At 37.1% G+C, this 17559-nt stretch overlaps 1 protein-coding gene across 1 annotated transcript; it reads left to right on the top strand.

The window, feature by feature from the left end:
• The first annotated feature begins 1771 nt into the window (after window positions 1-1771).
• CASP1 (caspase 1) lies at window positions 1772-13837 on the top strand. The gene is made up of 10 exons (XM_004282184.3): window positions 1772-1836; window positions 2458-2724; window positions 4741-4803; window positions 7796-7911; window positions 8553-8726; window positions 9196-9430; window positions 9899-10042; window positions 12673-12782; window positions 13225-13327; window positions 13738-13837. The coding sequence occupies exons 1-9, from the start codon at window positions 1830-1832 to the stop codon at window positions 13321-13323; spliced, it is 1215 nt and encodes a 404-aa protein (XP_004282232.1). The 5' UTR covers window positions 1772-1829; the 3' UTR covers window positions 13324-13327; window positions 13738-13837.
• The last annotated feature ends 3722 nt before the right edge of the window (window positions 13838-17559 follow it).

Below are 17559 nucleotides of genomic sequence, written 5' to 3'. Positions count from 1 at the left end.
CATTTAGGTTGCATCCATGCCTTGGCTGTTGTAAATAGTGCTGCAGTGAATTTTGAGGTGCATGTATCTTTTCAAATTATGTTTTTTTCCGGATATATGTCCAGGAGTGGGATTGCTGGATCATATGGTAGTTCTATTTTTAGTGTTTTAAGGAACCCCCATACTGTTCTCCATAGTGGTTGTACCAATTTACATTCTCCAAAAGTATTTTCAGTAAGTAAACTGATAAGCATGAAGGCCTAATATATGCATTTTTTTACTAGCCCATTTTTCATCAAATATATCAAATATATCTAAAATAAATTGGCCACATTGAGTTTATTTCTGGGATAATTAATTGTACATGTGTTTACAAAAAGCAATGACTTCTTGTGCCTTTCCGGACTCCTTTATTTTTAGTATTAATGAGTCTTCCAACATTCATAACCTGCTTCCCTAATTAATTTCTCCTCCGTAGCACTTACCACATCTAATATTCTGAATATCCTAGTTACGCATGTTCGGTTTCATGTTTGTCTTTTCATTTTGAATGTGAGGCCATGGTGGGTAGGGGACCATTGTTTGTTTTGGTTAAACCCTGGCACCTATAACAGTGTCTGGTATGGAGTAGGTCATCCATATATATTTGCTAGATGAATGAATAAATGTGTTGCACAAAAGATAGAAGGAAAATCTGCAGATAATTAACCTTGGCTATTTTTCTAGTGTAAAATATTTATATTATAAATAATAACACCACTTATTGTTTGTTTATCATGTGTCAGGAAATGTTCTATGCAATTTCCACATTTTCACCTACTTAATGCTCAAAACTGTGTATGTATGTACTATTAATGAAAGCATTTTACAGATAGAGGAAGCAAAGCATAGAAAAGTTCTATACCTTGCCCAAGAACATATAGTTAAAATGCTAAGTCCAACATTCTGAGTCTGGAGCCTGTGCTTTTATCTCTGCATTGCCCCTCAAAACAGAGCCACTTGAAAAGAAGAGTGTTAGATTTGATTCTGGTGAGAAATGTTTCTTTCCTAAAAATAGAAAATGTAGGAAGTTCTTTCAGTAGAACTTTTTAGGAAGTTCCCTTCCTAAAAGCTTCACAGAGACAAACAGCTCCTAGGACACAGCCCAGAGTCATGAGGTGGGACCATGGATCACAGTGGTTCATCTTCTCCCAGTACTGTAGGTTGAATGTCTGTGCCAAATTCACATGTTCAAAACCTAATGCCCAAGGTGATGGTATTAGGAGGTGGGACCTTTGGGTGTTGAATTGATCATGAGGGCAGAACCCTTATAACAGAGATTCCCAGAGAGATACCTTGTTCTTTCTGCCATGTGAGGACAATGGTGAGAGATTGGCAGTCTGCAACTCATAAAAGGAACTTCACCACAACTCAACAATGCTGGCACCCTGATCTTAGACTCTGAGCCTCTGGAACTGTGAGGAATACATTTCTCTTGTTTATAAGTCATACAGTCTGTGGTATTTTGTTAGAGCAGCCTGAATGAATGAAGATACCAAAGAATGAGCTGCTTTTGCAGATCACACTTCATTATTATGTGAGTTTAATTGTATATATACTTTCTCACTCTTTTCTTATTCTGTAAGCCCCTTTCCCTTCCTACCCTGACGTGAGTCAAGTTCTCGTGAAGGATACACTCCCTGATGTGGCCTAAGTTTCAGTAATCTGATAATTTCTTTGGAACAACAACAAAAAATGCATATATATGCATGTGTCATGGGTATTTTGCAATGTGTACACGCCCTGCTGAAAAGGAAGGTGGAACATGCTTTCAGTTTCATACAACACACCAAGGCTAAGAGAGAAAAGCTATGGCCGGTGAGTTTCTTTCTTGAAAGAATAGTTTTGGAAGGGGCTGGTTTTTGCAGAAACCATAATTAAGTTCTGTGAATGTTTAGGTGAGCAGAACAGAGGGAGTGCAAAGAGAGGGAGGGGTGGGGGCAAAGGGAAGGAGAGAAGGGGCCCAGAAGCCCCCCAGTCTTTAAAAAGGGAAGACAAGGTCCAGAAAGGAACCGGGCTTTACTGGCTGGTATCCTGCTGTCATTTTGCAATCTTAACTGAATTCTTAAATGTCATAGTCTGACAGACGATGCAGAATTGGCATAGAATGGTACCAGCAGTTGTTGTCCCCAAAGGAAATGGGCAATCACTATTTCATTATTTTATTACGCACAGTTGAATAAACATGAGGTACGTTATGACGACCCCTGGTTTTCAGGTACTAAGTGGGAGGTAGTAAATCTGAGTCTTCAGGCCACACAGTGAGCATATGGGTAATACTGAGGGAAGAATAAGAGATGTGGGTGTCCTCAGGATTACCACACTGTGTGGGGAGGGACATTTTATTGATTAAATCTAAAGGATTCTATAATCCGTTGCTGAGATGAAAGGAAAATGAGGCTGTTTCTGTGACTTGAGGCATCCTTGTGTTTCCAACAGACAAGGTCCTGAAGGAGAAGAGAAAGCTGTTTGTCCACTCAGTGGGCATGGGTACAATAAATGGCTTGCTGGATGAGCTATTAGAGAAAAGAGTGCTGAACCAGCAGGAGATGGAGAAAGTAAGAGATGAAAATGCTACAGTTATGGATAAGGCCCGAGCTTTAATAGACTCTGTTATTCGGAAAGGGCCCCAGGCATGCCAAATTTGCATCAGTCATATTCGTGAAGATGACTCCCTCCTTGCAGGAACACTGGGGCTTTCCTCAGGTAAGGGTCAATGACTCAGACTGAAATTCATGTAGGCCATGTTTCTTTATGCCTAACATCTGATTTCTTCATTGGTCATGTTAGTTTGCAAACAACTTCCCTACCTCTGGCTTCAGGGCCCCATTTCTATATCAGTGGTCATTCTGCATCCCCTCTGTCTCTTTACTTCTTTGTTCCTGTTCTTTTGGTCTTACAGGGCTTCTCTTTTTTTTTTTTTTTTTTTTTTGCGGTACACGGGCCTCTCACTGTTGTGGCCTCTCCCATTGTGAGCACAGGCTCCGGACGCGCAGGCTCAGCGGCCATGGCTTACGGGCCTAGCTGCTCCGTGGCATGTGGGATCTTCCCAGACCGGGGCACGAACCCGTGTCCCCTGCATTGGCAGGCGGACTCTCAACCACTGCGCCACCAGGGAAGCCCTTAGTGGCCTTATTTTGATTAAAGCTTATTTCCTATCCTGAGAATGTCGTAGCTCATTTGTTGAAGGTCATGAGAACAGTCTTGAAAAGCTTCATGCTATATCCTCTAGTCCTCCTAGCAAGGCACTATTGATTCATCTAGTTAGTTAGTTAAAATAGTTAGTTAAAGCCTAGAGGTCCCTAGGAACTTATGTAGTCATCAGACACAAAGGTTTAAGGTCTGTAATCAAATACTTTGTCCAACTTCTCTCCAAATTTTGCTCTCCAGGTGGAATAAAATATATTTCAGGGATAGTGGAACTCTCAGAGAATAAATTCAACTTTTACAGAAAAGTAAGGATTTTAAGCAGACTCTTTTAGTTGCCCCCTTGCATTTTCTTTTGAATAAGATTGTGCACTAGCATGGTACTCTGCTGGGGACCATTCTGGGAGGCCCAGCTCCCCTACTCTAGTCTCCTGAGGGCCCAGTACAGGTTCAGCCATCTGAGCTGCCACTTCTGTAGTTCCCTAGTTCCTCCATAAAAAAAAAAAAAAAAAAAAACAAATAACAAAAAAAAAAACAGGAGCTCTGATGGACTTACAGTTACGGGTTTCTTTTGTGCTTCTGGAAGTCATTCAGGGGAAGAAGATGTTATTTGAAAGCAAGAAGCCATTTTTTTCCTAAGAATTGAGAGAAGCCTGTGCCCCTCTGAGTGACACAGCAAATGTTTTCTGTGTCGAATTTCTTTGTGTGTGTTTGTTTTTTTTTGATACATATTTTACTTTAACCCCTGCCTCAAGAATTAAAGACAATCAATCAATAACAGTAAGGTTCTAGAATATTTGTATAATAACCAAAGTGTCTTCTTCCTTGTCATATTTCTTTCAACTCACAGTCCTTGAACTGTAGAGGCACTTATACAACTCGTGATAATTCTAATTCCTGGAGTCTGCCTCCCTAGTTGTCAGATGATGCCTCCTCTGTCAGGGTTGTCATGACTTGTTTCTTCCTCATCTATTTGCCAGTTGTTTCAGGGTGCTAGTATATGATAATTGGATGTAATATTTAAATGTACTGTAAAGGGAGAGATATAAAATAACTTCTTAGCAGACAAAATACTACAATAGCATGGCCTCCTCCAGAAAATGTTCTTGAATTTATTGATGGTTAATTTAGTCCAGCAGTCTACATGGGAAAGATGGGACAAACTGCAGCCTGCTTCCTTGGACTTGAAGTTTTGTGGGATGTCCTATGGCTCTCCTCCATTCACAACAGAGACATGAACCATATTTTGCCTATAGAAATCTTGTCTTCAATAGGTACTATGAGAGAAAAACTTGGAGTATTTATAATTTGTTGGCTCATGCCAATTCTTAAGTTTCTGGAATAAGTTTCTCAGGTGGGTGTTGCTACAGTGAGATCCTTATAAAACCTTAAATAAATTAAATCTCAATCCTTGTCCTTGAAATTGACAATCACAATGCATAGTGACCCCAGAGAAGATATTAATAGATTTGAGTGAGTAAGTCAAATGCAGATTACAGAGGCTGTGTGTCTAACACATTGGGGTAAGAATCTTCAGAGACTGTGACTATTTTAATGTCCTTCATCTTTCCTCAGGTTCACAATCTGGGAATTATCTTAATACACAAGAATCCCAAGTGGTGGTTCCTCCTTTCCCAGGTAATGGTATTTTCAAAGCAATGTCATTCTTTGAACCCCACCTTCCCTGACATTAACTACAGATTAATGGGATGAATCCAGGGTAAGGGGTGCTATGAGTAATTCCCACAGATTTATTCTATACCATTTTCTCTTCTTACTCTATTCTGCTTTAGCAGGAGCTGTTTCTATAGCTTCACTATCATGTTTATACCAACAAATTCTGAATCTGTATCTCAAATCCTGACTAACCACTTGAGTGCCACACTTCACTAAGTGTCTACTGAACGTGTACACTCATATCTCCTGCAGACACTTTTACTCTACATGAGCCCAGAGATAGCTTTCCATCCTTCCCCCACCTTGCTTCCCTTCCACTTTCCTCTATCTTGATTAATGGTGCCACCATCACCCAGTTATTCAAACCAGAAACCTGAAATTATCATAGACTCTTTCTTCTTCCTCACTTCCAACATTCAAGCAGCAGCCAGATTTTATTGATTTCTCTCTCAAATTCAGATCTGTCTCTGCATTTCTACTTCTACAATTAGATTTCAGAGCCCCCATTGCTACAGTGTTCCATAATTCTCCAGTCATAACTCTCAATATATTTTTCTTGTAATTTTTTTTTTAGTAAATACATCCTTTTCCCTCACAGAACTTTAAGCTTAATGAGGAAATTGAACATATCTGATTTATTTATAGATAACATCTAATAGAAGTTGACCTGTAATGTGTATGAACATATATTTGTTAAGACTATTTCACTGACTAATGTGGCCAGAGTCACTACTATTTGCTATGCCATTAGAAAATATTTAGCACATGCCAACTGTGTTACAGACCCTATTCTATAAACTATTTAGAGAGTAATGAACGAAACAAGAAAGGGTCTTGCTTTTATTGAACTTACATGAATATATGAGTAGTGAATGAATAGGCATTTAAGAAGCTCCACCATCAAATTAAAGCCAACCATAAATTTAGGGATGGAAATGACACTACACATATCTGTATCAGTTAAGATGATATGGAACGTTATAACACAGACATATTTATAATGGCTCAGATATGATAGAAAAGCTTTTCCCAAATCACAAAAATTCTAAAATGGGCATTTTTCATCAGAAGGCAGCTTTCCTCCAAGTGCTAATTCAGATACCTAGGTCTCTTCCATCATCTGATATCTGCAACATATGATGTCAGAATAACTGTGGTAATAACAGTCAAGTTAATGACATTGGAAAGAGTATGTGGGATCATTTGTGATAGACTTTGCTAGGCTTGACCTGGATGAATCACACAGTATTTCAGCTTGCATCCCATTGTCTAGAACTTAGTTATATGGTCACACCAAGTCACTGGATTTGTTGGCAATATAGATCAGCTATGTGTCCAGGAAAAAAAGAATAAAGTGTCTTGTTGAACAGCTAGCCAGTCTCTGCCACAAAACTTAAATGAAAAACTTTTAATTCTACACAATATCGAAGGTAGCACAAGAAATACCTAGGTCCCAAATCACAAAGAAGTTCTTAAAAATATTTCATTCTCTACCCTGAAAATGGTGGTCTCAGCTTTATTGAATCAAGGTCAATATGCATTAGATTTCTTATTAGCAAACTTTATATTTGTCTGAATCTAGCTTCTTGCTTATCAAATAATCAGTGCTTTACTTGTCCTGGAACAGTATTTCATCCACAGTTGTGGATAGATTTCATCACAAAGTGACCCTTTTCTCTTAAAATAAAAATACCCTTAATTTGGAAGAAATTTAGAGGCCACAGAAGCAAATATTTCACCAAGTTTAGAAATTACTCTAGTGAATCAATTAAGGGTGCATATTTTCTTAGCTATTTCATGGGATGGGACACTCACTATAAAACCAAATGCCATAAGAAAAATTAGTTCTAACAAAATCCAAATATTTATCTTTAATGTTTTCTATTGTTCTTCAGACTCCTTTATGAAGGAATACATTTCTTCCACATAATACTGATTTCTATAGTTTTCTCAGATATATCCATTCTAATTATCTCTTACTTTCTCCACAGTCAACACACTTCATGCTACCTTGGTTTACCTGAATATACATCATTTTCTTCAAATTCCCTTTCAAAATTGAATATGTTTCTTGCTTGAATAGTTTAGTTTCTAAAGGATCTTCCAAATATCAAGAAAACTTATTTCTATTTGGAGACAAAGATTATGTTAATTTCTTTAGAAAATACATCACATTATTGGATGGTGTTGAACTTGTGATCAAAGAAACCCCCAAGGCTTTTTTCACATGAACTGCTGTGGAAACTCTTCCTCATATATTTGTGCAATCAATGCTTAGTGCTTTAAATCTCTCTAAGAGTACACCTTGATTTTCGTATTTATCATTCTATTTCATATTAATTCTAGTTCATGTATTCAATATCTTCTCCTTCTCACTATATGTACACACAGTAGAGAGACCTTAAAGGTTAGGACAAAGGCTCACTTTCTTTCTTTCTTACTTTTTTTCTCTCTTTCTTTCTTTCCTTCACATCTCTAATGCCTATCATGCCTGTTTAGCAAATAAATAACTAAATAAATAGATACATAAACGTATTTTTTAAAAAAAATCATTGAAATAGATTCATTAAGGTCTACCTCCATTATCCTAACTTTCAATTATTTGAAATACATTTATATCTTAACTATTTTATCTAACATATTGTTTTCTGAGAATTTTATCATGCATGGCCTTAAAAAACTCCCTTTCGATTATTTTAATGAAAAAGATTTATGAAATGCTGATTCCAAGAGATGAAGCGTTGTGATAACTGTATCACACCACTGGAAATCTCTGGCTTGGAATATATTCCTTTAGCAGAGATGCATTTAATGATGCTAAGGACTAGCCCAGGATTGTCTTCCTAAAGATTAATTTCCTCCTCCGTGGCTTCACACACAGATGATTCTAGGAGGAGCACCAAATGGGACACTCAGGAATGCCATTATTCATAATGTTTCTTGTCTCTTGCAGCTCCTCAGGCAATGCAGGACAACCCAGTTAAGCTTGCATCTTCAGGGCCAGGAGGGAACCTCAAGCTTTGCCCCCTAGAAACAGCCCAAAGGATATGGAAAGAAAAGTCAGCAGAGGTGCTGTGCTCAGAACATAAGGATCCGGGTGAAATATACACTGGAGACCATTCAAAACTGCAGTGTTCTGCCTTAGAGCTAATTTCCTTGAGAGGTTCTGGAAAACCATCCTGCTCTTCCCTTACATAAAGGTTTCCTATTTCCCAGGTTTATGTAAAGATTTCCAAGTTTGGTCCAATCCCCTGAGTGAATAATTATAATGATAACAACAATAGTATCTATTTAATGCTTAATATGAATCAGACACTGTTCTAAGGAAGTTGCTATTAATAACACCTTGAACCCTCAAAATAACCCATTTTAGAGATCAGGAAACTGAGACATGGATTGTTAACTATTTTGGCTAAACCAGTAAGTCAAGGAATACATTTTAAAATTGAGTCATTATGACTCCAAGCCAGTTCATCTCACACAGCCCTACCTCTCAAAAGTAATTAAATCAAGTGCTCAGCTGCCATCTGGGCATTTGCAAATTTCATTCTACTCCTATGGTAGGACTCATTCTCCCTCTCTGCTTTTATCCATTTACAAGAGATTAGGTTTCTATGTAGGACTAAGGGAGGAGAAGCTGTCTTATACCTACAAGATGAATATTTAATTAGAGAGAACAAGACTGTGCATCCAACCTGCATTTCTTACAGATTTACCCAATAATGGAAAGGTCAATCCGCACACGTATTGCCCTCATTATCTGCAACACAGAGTTTGAAAATCTTCCCAGGAGAGATGGAGCTGATGTTGATATCAGAAACATGAAGATGCTACTAGAAGGTCTGGGGTACAGTGTGGATGTGAAAGAAAATCTCACCGCTTCGGTAATGTCTGTCATAATGTAGAGACAATGGTCATGCCCTTTATATTCCTAAATATGTTAGAAAGATTGGTTGTAGAACCAGAAACTTAATCTCTTGACAGTCTAAAATCTAAATTTGTTCTTGTAGGGTACTTCATGCTTCTAACCTAGAGTCTTTTTTTTTTTTTTTTTTTTAACATAGAGTCTTTTAGCAAGGGTCTGGTAAAACTTTTAACTGGGAAGTGTTCTATTAATTCAATAATGTCCACAGCTAAATAAATAAATAAATAGTCCCTTACATTCTACCAGAAATCCCTGAATGGCACCCCATAACACTTTCTTCACCTTTCCGTGAATTGAAACTTAAATTTTCCTTTTGTATTTCATTGATTTTCATATCATTCAGCAATTCCTTAATGTCTCTTTATTGGATTCCAAGGTGCCATGATAACCAATCACATAGTTCAAAATCAGTGGTATGTCTCTTTCAGGATATGACTATAGAGCTGAAGGCATTTGCTGCTCGCCCAGAGCACCGGACCTCTGATAGTACTTTTCTGGTGCTCATGTCTCATGGAATCCGGACTGGCGTTTGTGGGAAGAAATACTCTGAAGAAGTCCAAGATGTATTAAAAGTCAACACCATCTTTCAAATTTTGAACACATGGAATTGTCCAAGTTTGAAAGACAAACCCAAGGTGATCATTATCCAGGCCTGCCGTGGTGGTGAGTGCTGATGTCTGTTAGAACACAGACGCTGAAGTTTTGATCTCATCATCTGTATGTATCCAGTATTTTTCAATTCCTTTGAGTCTACTCAAAAAAGGTTACAATCTTTTTTGGTGACAGTAGATGTTCTTTGACATTACAAACAAGAGTGTAGCTTCTATGAATTGTATGACTGGTTGGAAGATATTTGTTCCATTTTCAGCTGAGATACCACTTTTAATCTTAAGACTTTGATACTTGGTTGGGATACTTGGATGGGATATATTCATTTGAGGGTTAGGAGAGATAAGATGAGCCTCTTAAGATAAGCGTTGTTGAAAAGATAGTTTTTGAAAGTTATGTGTGTATCTGCATGTGAATTAAAGCTAATGACAAATAAATTAGTAAATATGGTTGAACAGATGTTTAGGGGAGAAAGTTCTCTTGACTATTGATAGAACAAGGGACCAAATCTTGTCTTTCCAGAGAATCAAGGAGTGGTATGGCTAAAAGATTCAGTAGAAGCTTCTGGAAACTGTTCCTTATTGGCTCCAGAAGATTTTGAGGATGATGCCATTAAGAAAGCCCACGTAGAGAAGGATTTTATTGCTTTCTGCTCTTCAACACCAGGTAACGGGTATCTGTGTAAGACACGTTTGTGGGCATTACCAATGCAGAAACTCACAACCATCCATTGGAGTGTGGATATCTGTGTTGAACTTTTCATGAGACTCTTGAAGACTAACTCAAGCCTTCCTCTCAGTTACACCTTCAATTCCCCTTATCCATGGAGACCAAATAAATATACATATATTTTTACTAAATTAGTAACTAGTAAACTCCCATGGTGCAAAATATTTTCCTGGACTGTGAGAAATAAATAGAAACATATCCACACTGAAGTAAATTAGAATCTGACTCCACATACCAAAAGGTCTACATTTTGGGATCTCTCAACAGTTCAATTTGCCTAGACAAGTATTATAAAACTGTGGTATTTATAAAAGGGGTAGGGAGAAGGAGAAAAGCAGACAAAGCATATTGGGTCCCTAAGTTAAAGTTGTTTCAAACAGAAATATGGAGTTTATGAAACAGAAACAACCTGAATGATTCTAAGTCTAGGTTTTAGATTAAGAGTACTGCCAATTATATTTTGACTCTGTCATTTAGTACTCTGTATGTAGCTTCTCTGGGCTTTCTTTGAATTCCTCACTAATATATGTGAATACAAATATCATTGTTGTAAGGATTAAATGAGATAATAAATATGAAATATTGAGCATGACAGAGTAAAGTGCACATTAAATGATGGCAACTATTAAAAATGTTTCTATGTTGTAACTTAATTCAAGGTTTTACCTTGAGTTACTTTCCATATAAAGGTTTAAATAAAAGTCATACACTATGCTTTGGAATTTCTTGGACATTGACATTCTCTTGATTACTTCCAACCTTAAAGACTTGCCTCTGATCAAATAGTTTCATTTCCAGATTATTTTCTATAATAAGGTGGCATCTCTCCAGAGATAGCCTGCTTTTTGCATTCTGTTGATCATAACCTTTTTTTTAAATTGGAGTATAATTTTTTTTTTGGAGTTATTATTTTTTATAATAATTTATTGGAGTATAATTGCTTTACAATGGTGTGTTAGTTTCTGCTTTATAGCAAAGTGAATCAGCTGTACATGTACATATATCCCCATATCTCCTCCCTCTTGCGTCTCCCTCCCACCTTCCCTATCCCACACCTCTAGGTGGACACAAAGCACCGAGCTTATCTCCCTGTACCATGTGGCTGCTTCCCACTAGCTATCTATTCTACATTTGGCAGTGTATATATGTCCATGACACTCTCTCACTTCGTGTGTTGACTATATCTTGATGTAGAAATCAATTTTTTTCAACAATTGAAAACAATGACACTAAGCAAAACCTCCACACATTTACAGTTTGTGTATATTTAGCAGACTTAATATTAGACATAACTATTTTTTTTTAATCCTTTGATCCCAGTCTTCCACAAGAGATTTACCCCTGGCAATTATAGACTTCGTAGCCCCCTGTCTTCTTGTCATCCATCTTGGTGATTTCTGTCTCCTTTTCATTCACTTTCCTTACCCTCCTTTCCAGATGATTCATAGAAACTCCAGTTCAGTTGTCTTCAGTTTCCAAAAGTAAACCTAGTTTCACATTCTCTGGTATTAATCCCAATTACATTGTATGTAGTGCTCTCCTGAAGAAAAGTGACCTTCCCCTACCTAATTTCACAAAGAACTTACAGAGATACCAGCTTGCAACTCTCTCCCACCTACTTCCTTTAACTGGAACCAGCTTCGTAAGACAGTTGTAGTTTTAGATAGGATATTAATCCATTACTATTTTACCTTTTATTACCATGTTTATTGGCAAAAAGGTTTTTAAAGCATGTAACCATGTTAAATGCACAGGTATTGATACTTTTCTTATATATTCCTTTGCATAACTTTAAAATGGCTTATAACTTCTATGTCCCTACTATTTTGTATAATTATTCTTTTTCAATGTCTTTTCCATAAGACTGTTTTGTCCTCCAATAGAATATGATCTTTCCCTCTGAAATGTTTTCTAGGTATGTATTTCTTTGCTGTTGGTACCATTTTCATATTTAGTTAATATTTTCTTTGTCTAAATACCTTATGGTCAGTATTATTTGATTTTAATTAAATTATAAAGTAGATAAACTGAAATATTATTAATATGATTACCTTGTATAGACTGGGTATTATATATCCTATATTCCCCCAGATCCTTGTGATACATTACATCTAATATGAAAATATATCTTTGTGGCAGAAGTTATTACCCTACCCATTGCAGTCAAAGCCATTGCATTTCAGAACATATAATTAACTATCAAGTCACTAAGTAGTACTCCTGGGATCCACACTCAGGTATTTCTTTCTCAAAGCCCAGTCACTCCCTTCCACCCCATTCTGCCTTTCTCTCCTTGTTTACTAGACTTGTGTTTCCTTGAACTCAGAGACTGTGCTGTCCTAACATCTATACCTTATATAGCATACTTCACATGACTTTAACTATTGTCAAGTATCAGTGAAAATATACACACTAAATGATGAATATATTCAGTTTAAAATGGCATACAGTCTGTAGGAAACAACATAAACTCAACATCCTGCCTCAGCTGGAATAGAAATCCTAGGACTCCATTTTTGTGGTCAGGCAAGACTTTGCATGAAATTTGGAATGTGCTTTCTTCACAGATAATGTTTCTTGGCGACATCCTGTATTGGGTTCTCTTTTTATTATTAAACTCATTGAACATTTGCAAGAATATGCCTGGTTTTGTGACCTGGAAGAAATTTTCCGAAAGGTAGGTGCTAGATACTTCTCACACTCTACTTACCTGTTTGTTCTAACTCTCTACGGAGCAGCTCTGGACATGTTTTTCTACTAAAAACTGCTCTCCATTTCAAATGAGTTTTGAGGGTCTTTGATGAGTCAGCCAACCTGGAAGCCAGTTCCAAGTTTTGTGACCTAGAAACCCCCTAGAAGACAATCAATTATTTGAACTCCTCTCTTTTCTGAATAGACAAATGAGTGGACTTTAATTTGCTTGTATTCATATCTATTAGATTCAGTAGCTTTTAAAAGCATGGTCATTCCATCTTAGATGTGTATTGCTGATCTGTACAGAGGCACAAACTTTTTGTTTTTATCACTTATTTTGCTATACTTTTTGCAATTTTTCCAGCATAAGTGAAAATTCTTTTACTCAGGAAAAAAAAAATCTACAGACCTTCGTTTACTTTTAGGTTCGATTTTCATTTGAGCTGCCAGATGGTAGGGCACAGATGCCCACTGCTGAAAGAGTGACTTTGACAAGATGTTTCTACCTCTTTCCAGGATATTAAAAAAGTAAGTTGTAGGGACAGATGTGTGTGTGTAGTATGGGTGGGGCGAGGTTGGGGGAAGAGTGCTGAACTACATCCTGGTCAAGATCTCAAGGTCTAATATAATAAACAGTGGATAATGAAAGGATGCCTTTCTGTTGTTTAGTGCAGAGCACACTGCACTCCTCTCAAAGTTCTTCAGAGATAGATGGCCCTTTCTCAAGGTTAGCTGATATAGATTGAGAGGTGGCCAGAGATGATGAAAGCTCAGTTTTAGATCTTCCTCCCCTTTACCTCAGCAGGGCAATATTTAGACATAACATGGGCTCTTCCCTCTTATGAGTCTGTGTGACCCCTTGGTGGAGTGATTTTATAACTTGAATTTCTATTAGTAGAATTCATTTTTTTCTTTTATTTCCTCTTCCTTTTCTTTAGGAAGCCAGGAGTTCTGCCACTGTATACATGTTTTGGGATCCTGTCAGCAGAAAAGAGACATTTCTTTAAACATTCCAATAAATCTGAAATAAAAATGAAAGGCTGTCTTTTTTTTTTTTTTTTCCACCACTCTTAGAAGGCAGGGGATGGAATTTGGAGCAAGTAATGGATTTGGAGTCTTTAGACTTCATAAGACCTGAACTGGTTAACACCATTCTTTCCTTCTAGAAACCATTTGCTAGACTTTCTGCTTTAGGAATACAGAAAAAATTACAGTAGGTACCTGAATTCAAAGAATTTAGAGCTCAACAAGAGATTCAGAGAAGGTAATGTGATAAGTAACTCATCCAAAATCCCAGAATTTAGGATGAAAAAGTCATGACTACACTTAATGTAATTCTAACCCTTCCTTAATGAATTTCAGGAATACAAAGTAAGTTTTTTCTTTTTCTAATTTGGGTATAGTCGGTTTACAATGTTGTGTTAGATTCTGCTGTACAAAGAAGTGAATCAGCTATAGTATACATATATTCTCTCCCTCTTGGATCTCCCTCCCACCTCCCCGCTTCCCACCCATCTACGTCACTGCAGTGCAGAAGCTCCCTGCACTGTACAGCAGGTTTCCACTAGCTATCTGTTTTGCACAGGGCAGTGCACGTACATCAATACCAATCTCCAAATTCATCTCATGCCCCCTCCCCTCACAATGTCCACATGTCCGTTCTCTACATCTGCATCCTTATTCCTGACCTGCAAATACGTTCATCTGTACCACTTTTCTAGATTCCACATATATGAGTTAATGTATATTTGTTTTTCTCTTTCTGACTTACTTCACTCTGTATGACAGTCTCTAGGTACATCCACATCTCTAAAAATGACCCAATTCTGTTCCTTTTTACGACTGAGTGATATGCCATTGTGTATATGTACCACATCGTCTTTATCCATTCATCTGCCGATGGACATTTAGGTTGCTTCCATGTCCTGGCTATTGTAAATAGTGCTTCAATGAACATTGGGGTGCAGGTGTCTTTTTAAATTATGGGTTTCTCATGGTATATGCTCAGTAGTGGGACTATTGGGTCATATGGTAGTTATATTTTTTGGTTTTTTAAGGAACCTCCATACTATTCTCCAAAGCAGCTGCATCAATTTACATTCCCATCAACAGTATAAGAGGGTTCCCTTTTTTCCACACCTTCTGCATCATTTATTGTTTGTAGATTTTTTGATGATGGCCATTCTGACCAGTGTGAGGTGAGATCTCATTGTAGTTTTGATCTGCATTTCTCTAATAATTAGTGATGTTAAGCATCTTTTCATGTGCTTTTTTTGATATTGAGCTGCATGAGCTGTTTGTGTATTTTGAAGATTAATTCCTTGTCAGTTGCTTTGTTTACAAATATTTTCTCCTATTCTGAGGGCTGTCTTTTTTGTCTCATTTATGGTTTTCTTTGCTGTGCAAAAGCTTTAAGTTTTATTAGGTCCCATTTGTTGGTTTTTATTGTGTGTTTTTATTTTCATTACTCTAGGAGGTGAGTCAAAAATGATCTTGCTGTGATTTATGTCAAAGAGTGTTCTTCCTATGTTTTCCTCTAAGAGTTTTATAGTTTCCCATCTTACATTTAGGTCTTTAATCCATTTTAAGTTTATTTTTGTGTATGGTGTTAGGGAGTGTTGTAAGTTCATTCTTTTACATGTAGCTGTCCAGTTTTCCAGACACCACTTATTGAAGAGACAGTCTTTTCTCTATTATATATTCTACTTTGTTGTGGATTAGGTGGTCATGTGTGTGTGTGTTTGTCTCTGGGCTTTCTATCCTGTTACTCTGATCTGTATTTCTGTTTCTCTGCTAGTGCTGTAGCTTTGCTTTTACTGTAGCTTTGTAGTACAGTTTGAAGACAGGGAACCTCATTCCTCCAGCTCTCTTTTTCTTTCTCAACATTGCTTTGGCTATTCAGGGTCTTTGTGATTCCATACAAATTGTGAATTTTTTTATTCTAGTTCTGTGAAAAATGTCATTGGTGGTTTGATAGGGATTGCATTGAATCTGTAGGTTGTTTGGGGTAGTATAGTCATTCTCACAGTATTGATTCTTCCAATCCAAGAACATGGTATATCTCTCCATCTGTTTGTGTCATCTTTGATTTCTTTCACCAATGTCTTATAGTTTTTTGCATACTGGTCTTTTACTTCCTTAGTCAGTTTTATTCCTGGGTATTTTATTGTTTTTATTGCAATGGTACATGAGATTTTTTCCCTTAACTTCTCTTTCTGATTTTTCATTGTTAGTGTATAGGAATGCAAGATATTTTTGTGCATTAATTTTGTATCCTGAAACTTTTCGAAATTCATTCATTAGCTCTAGTAGTTTTCTGGTGGCATCTTTAGGATTTTCTATGAATAATGTCATGTCATCTGCAAACAGTGACAATTTTACTTCTTCTTTTCCAATTTGGATTCCTTTTATTTCTTTTTCTTCTGTGATTGCCATGGCTAGGACTTCCAAAATTATCTTGAATAAGAGTGGTGAGAGAGGACATCTTTGTCTTTTTCCTGATCTTAGAGGAAATGCTTCCAGTGTGTCACCATTGAGAATGATGTTTGCTATGGGTTTGTTGTATACGGCCTTTATTATGTTAAGGTAGGTTCCCTCTATGCCCACTTTCTGGAGAGTTTTTATTATGGGTTTTGAATTCTGTCAAAAGCTTTTTTTGCATCTATTAAGATGATTGTATGATTTTTCTTCTTTAATTTGTCAATATGGTGTATCACATTGATTGATTTGAGACAGAAGAATGAATAAGTGAGCTGGAACATACAATGGAAATAACTGCCAAGGCACAGAATAAAGAAAAAAAAGAATGGAAAGAAATAAGGACAGTCTCAGAGACATCTACAACAACAGTAAATGCACCGACATTCAAATTATAGTGGTCCCAGAAGAAAAAGAGAAAAAGAAACAGTCTGAGAAAATATTTAAAGAGATTATAGTAGAAAACTTCCCTAATATGGGAAAGGAAATAGCCACCCAAGTTCAGGAAGTGCAGAGTCCCATGCAGCATAAACCCAAGGAGAAACATGCTGAGACACACATTAATCAAAATAACAAAAATAAAATTCAAAGAAAAAAATATTTAAAGTAGCAAGGGAAAAACAAAAAAATAACATATAAAGGAATCCCCATAAGGTTATCAGCTGATTTTTCAGCAGAAACTCTGCAGTCCAGAATGAAGTGGCAGGATATACTTAAAGTGATGAAAGAGAAAAACCTACAACCAAGAATATTCTACCCAGCAAGGCTGTCACTCAGATTTGACAGAGAAATCAAAAGATTTACACACAAGCAAACGCTAAGAAAATTCAGCACCATCAATCCAGCTTTAAAACAAATGCCAAAGAAACTTCTCTAGGCTGGAAACACAAGAGAAGAAGAAGAAAAAGACCTACAAAAACAAAAACCCCAAAGCAAAAAACAAATGATAATAGGAACATACATATCGATAATACCTTAAATATAAGTGGATTAAATGCTCCAACCAAAAGGCACAGACTGGATGAATGGATACCAAAATAAGACCCATATATATACTGTGAACAAGAATCCCACTTTGGGGCTTCCTTGGTGGCACAGTGGTTGAGAGTCTGCCTGCTGATTCAGGGGACATGGGTTCGTGCCCCAGTCTGGGAAGATCCCACATGTCATGGAGCAGCTGGGCCCATGAGCCATGGCCTCTGACCCTGCACGTCCGGAGCCTGTGCTCCGCAACAGGAGGAGAGGCCACAACAGTGAGAGGCCCATGTACTGCAAAAAAAAAA

The sequence above is a fragment of the Orcinus orca genome, chromosome 8 (assembly GCF_937001465.1).
Source record: "Orcinus orca chromosome 8, mOrcOrc1.1, whole genome shotgun sequence".
NCBI lineage: Eukaryota > Metazoa > Chordata > Mammalia > Artiodactyla > Delphinidae > Orcinus > Orcinus orca.
Note: the sequence above shows the minus strand (reverse complement) of the source record. Positions and strands in the feature narration are given on the sequence as shown.

Excerpts from the sequence above, each read along its gene's own strand:
- CASP1 (XM_004282184.3), top strand. Across the intron at positions 4,804-7,795 it reads GGTGGTTCCTCCTTTCCCAG|CTCCTCAGGCAATGCAGGAC; the intron begins GTAATGGTATTT and ends TGTCTCTTGCAG. Across the intron at positions 7,912-8,552 it reads GGAAAGAAAAGTCAGCAGAG|ATTTACCCAATAATGGAAAG; the intron begins GTGCTGTGCTCA and ends CATTTCTTACAG.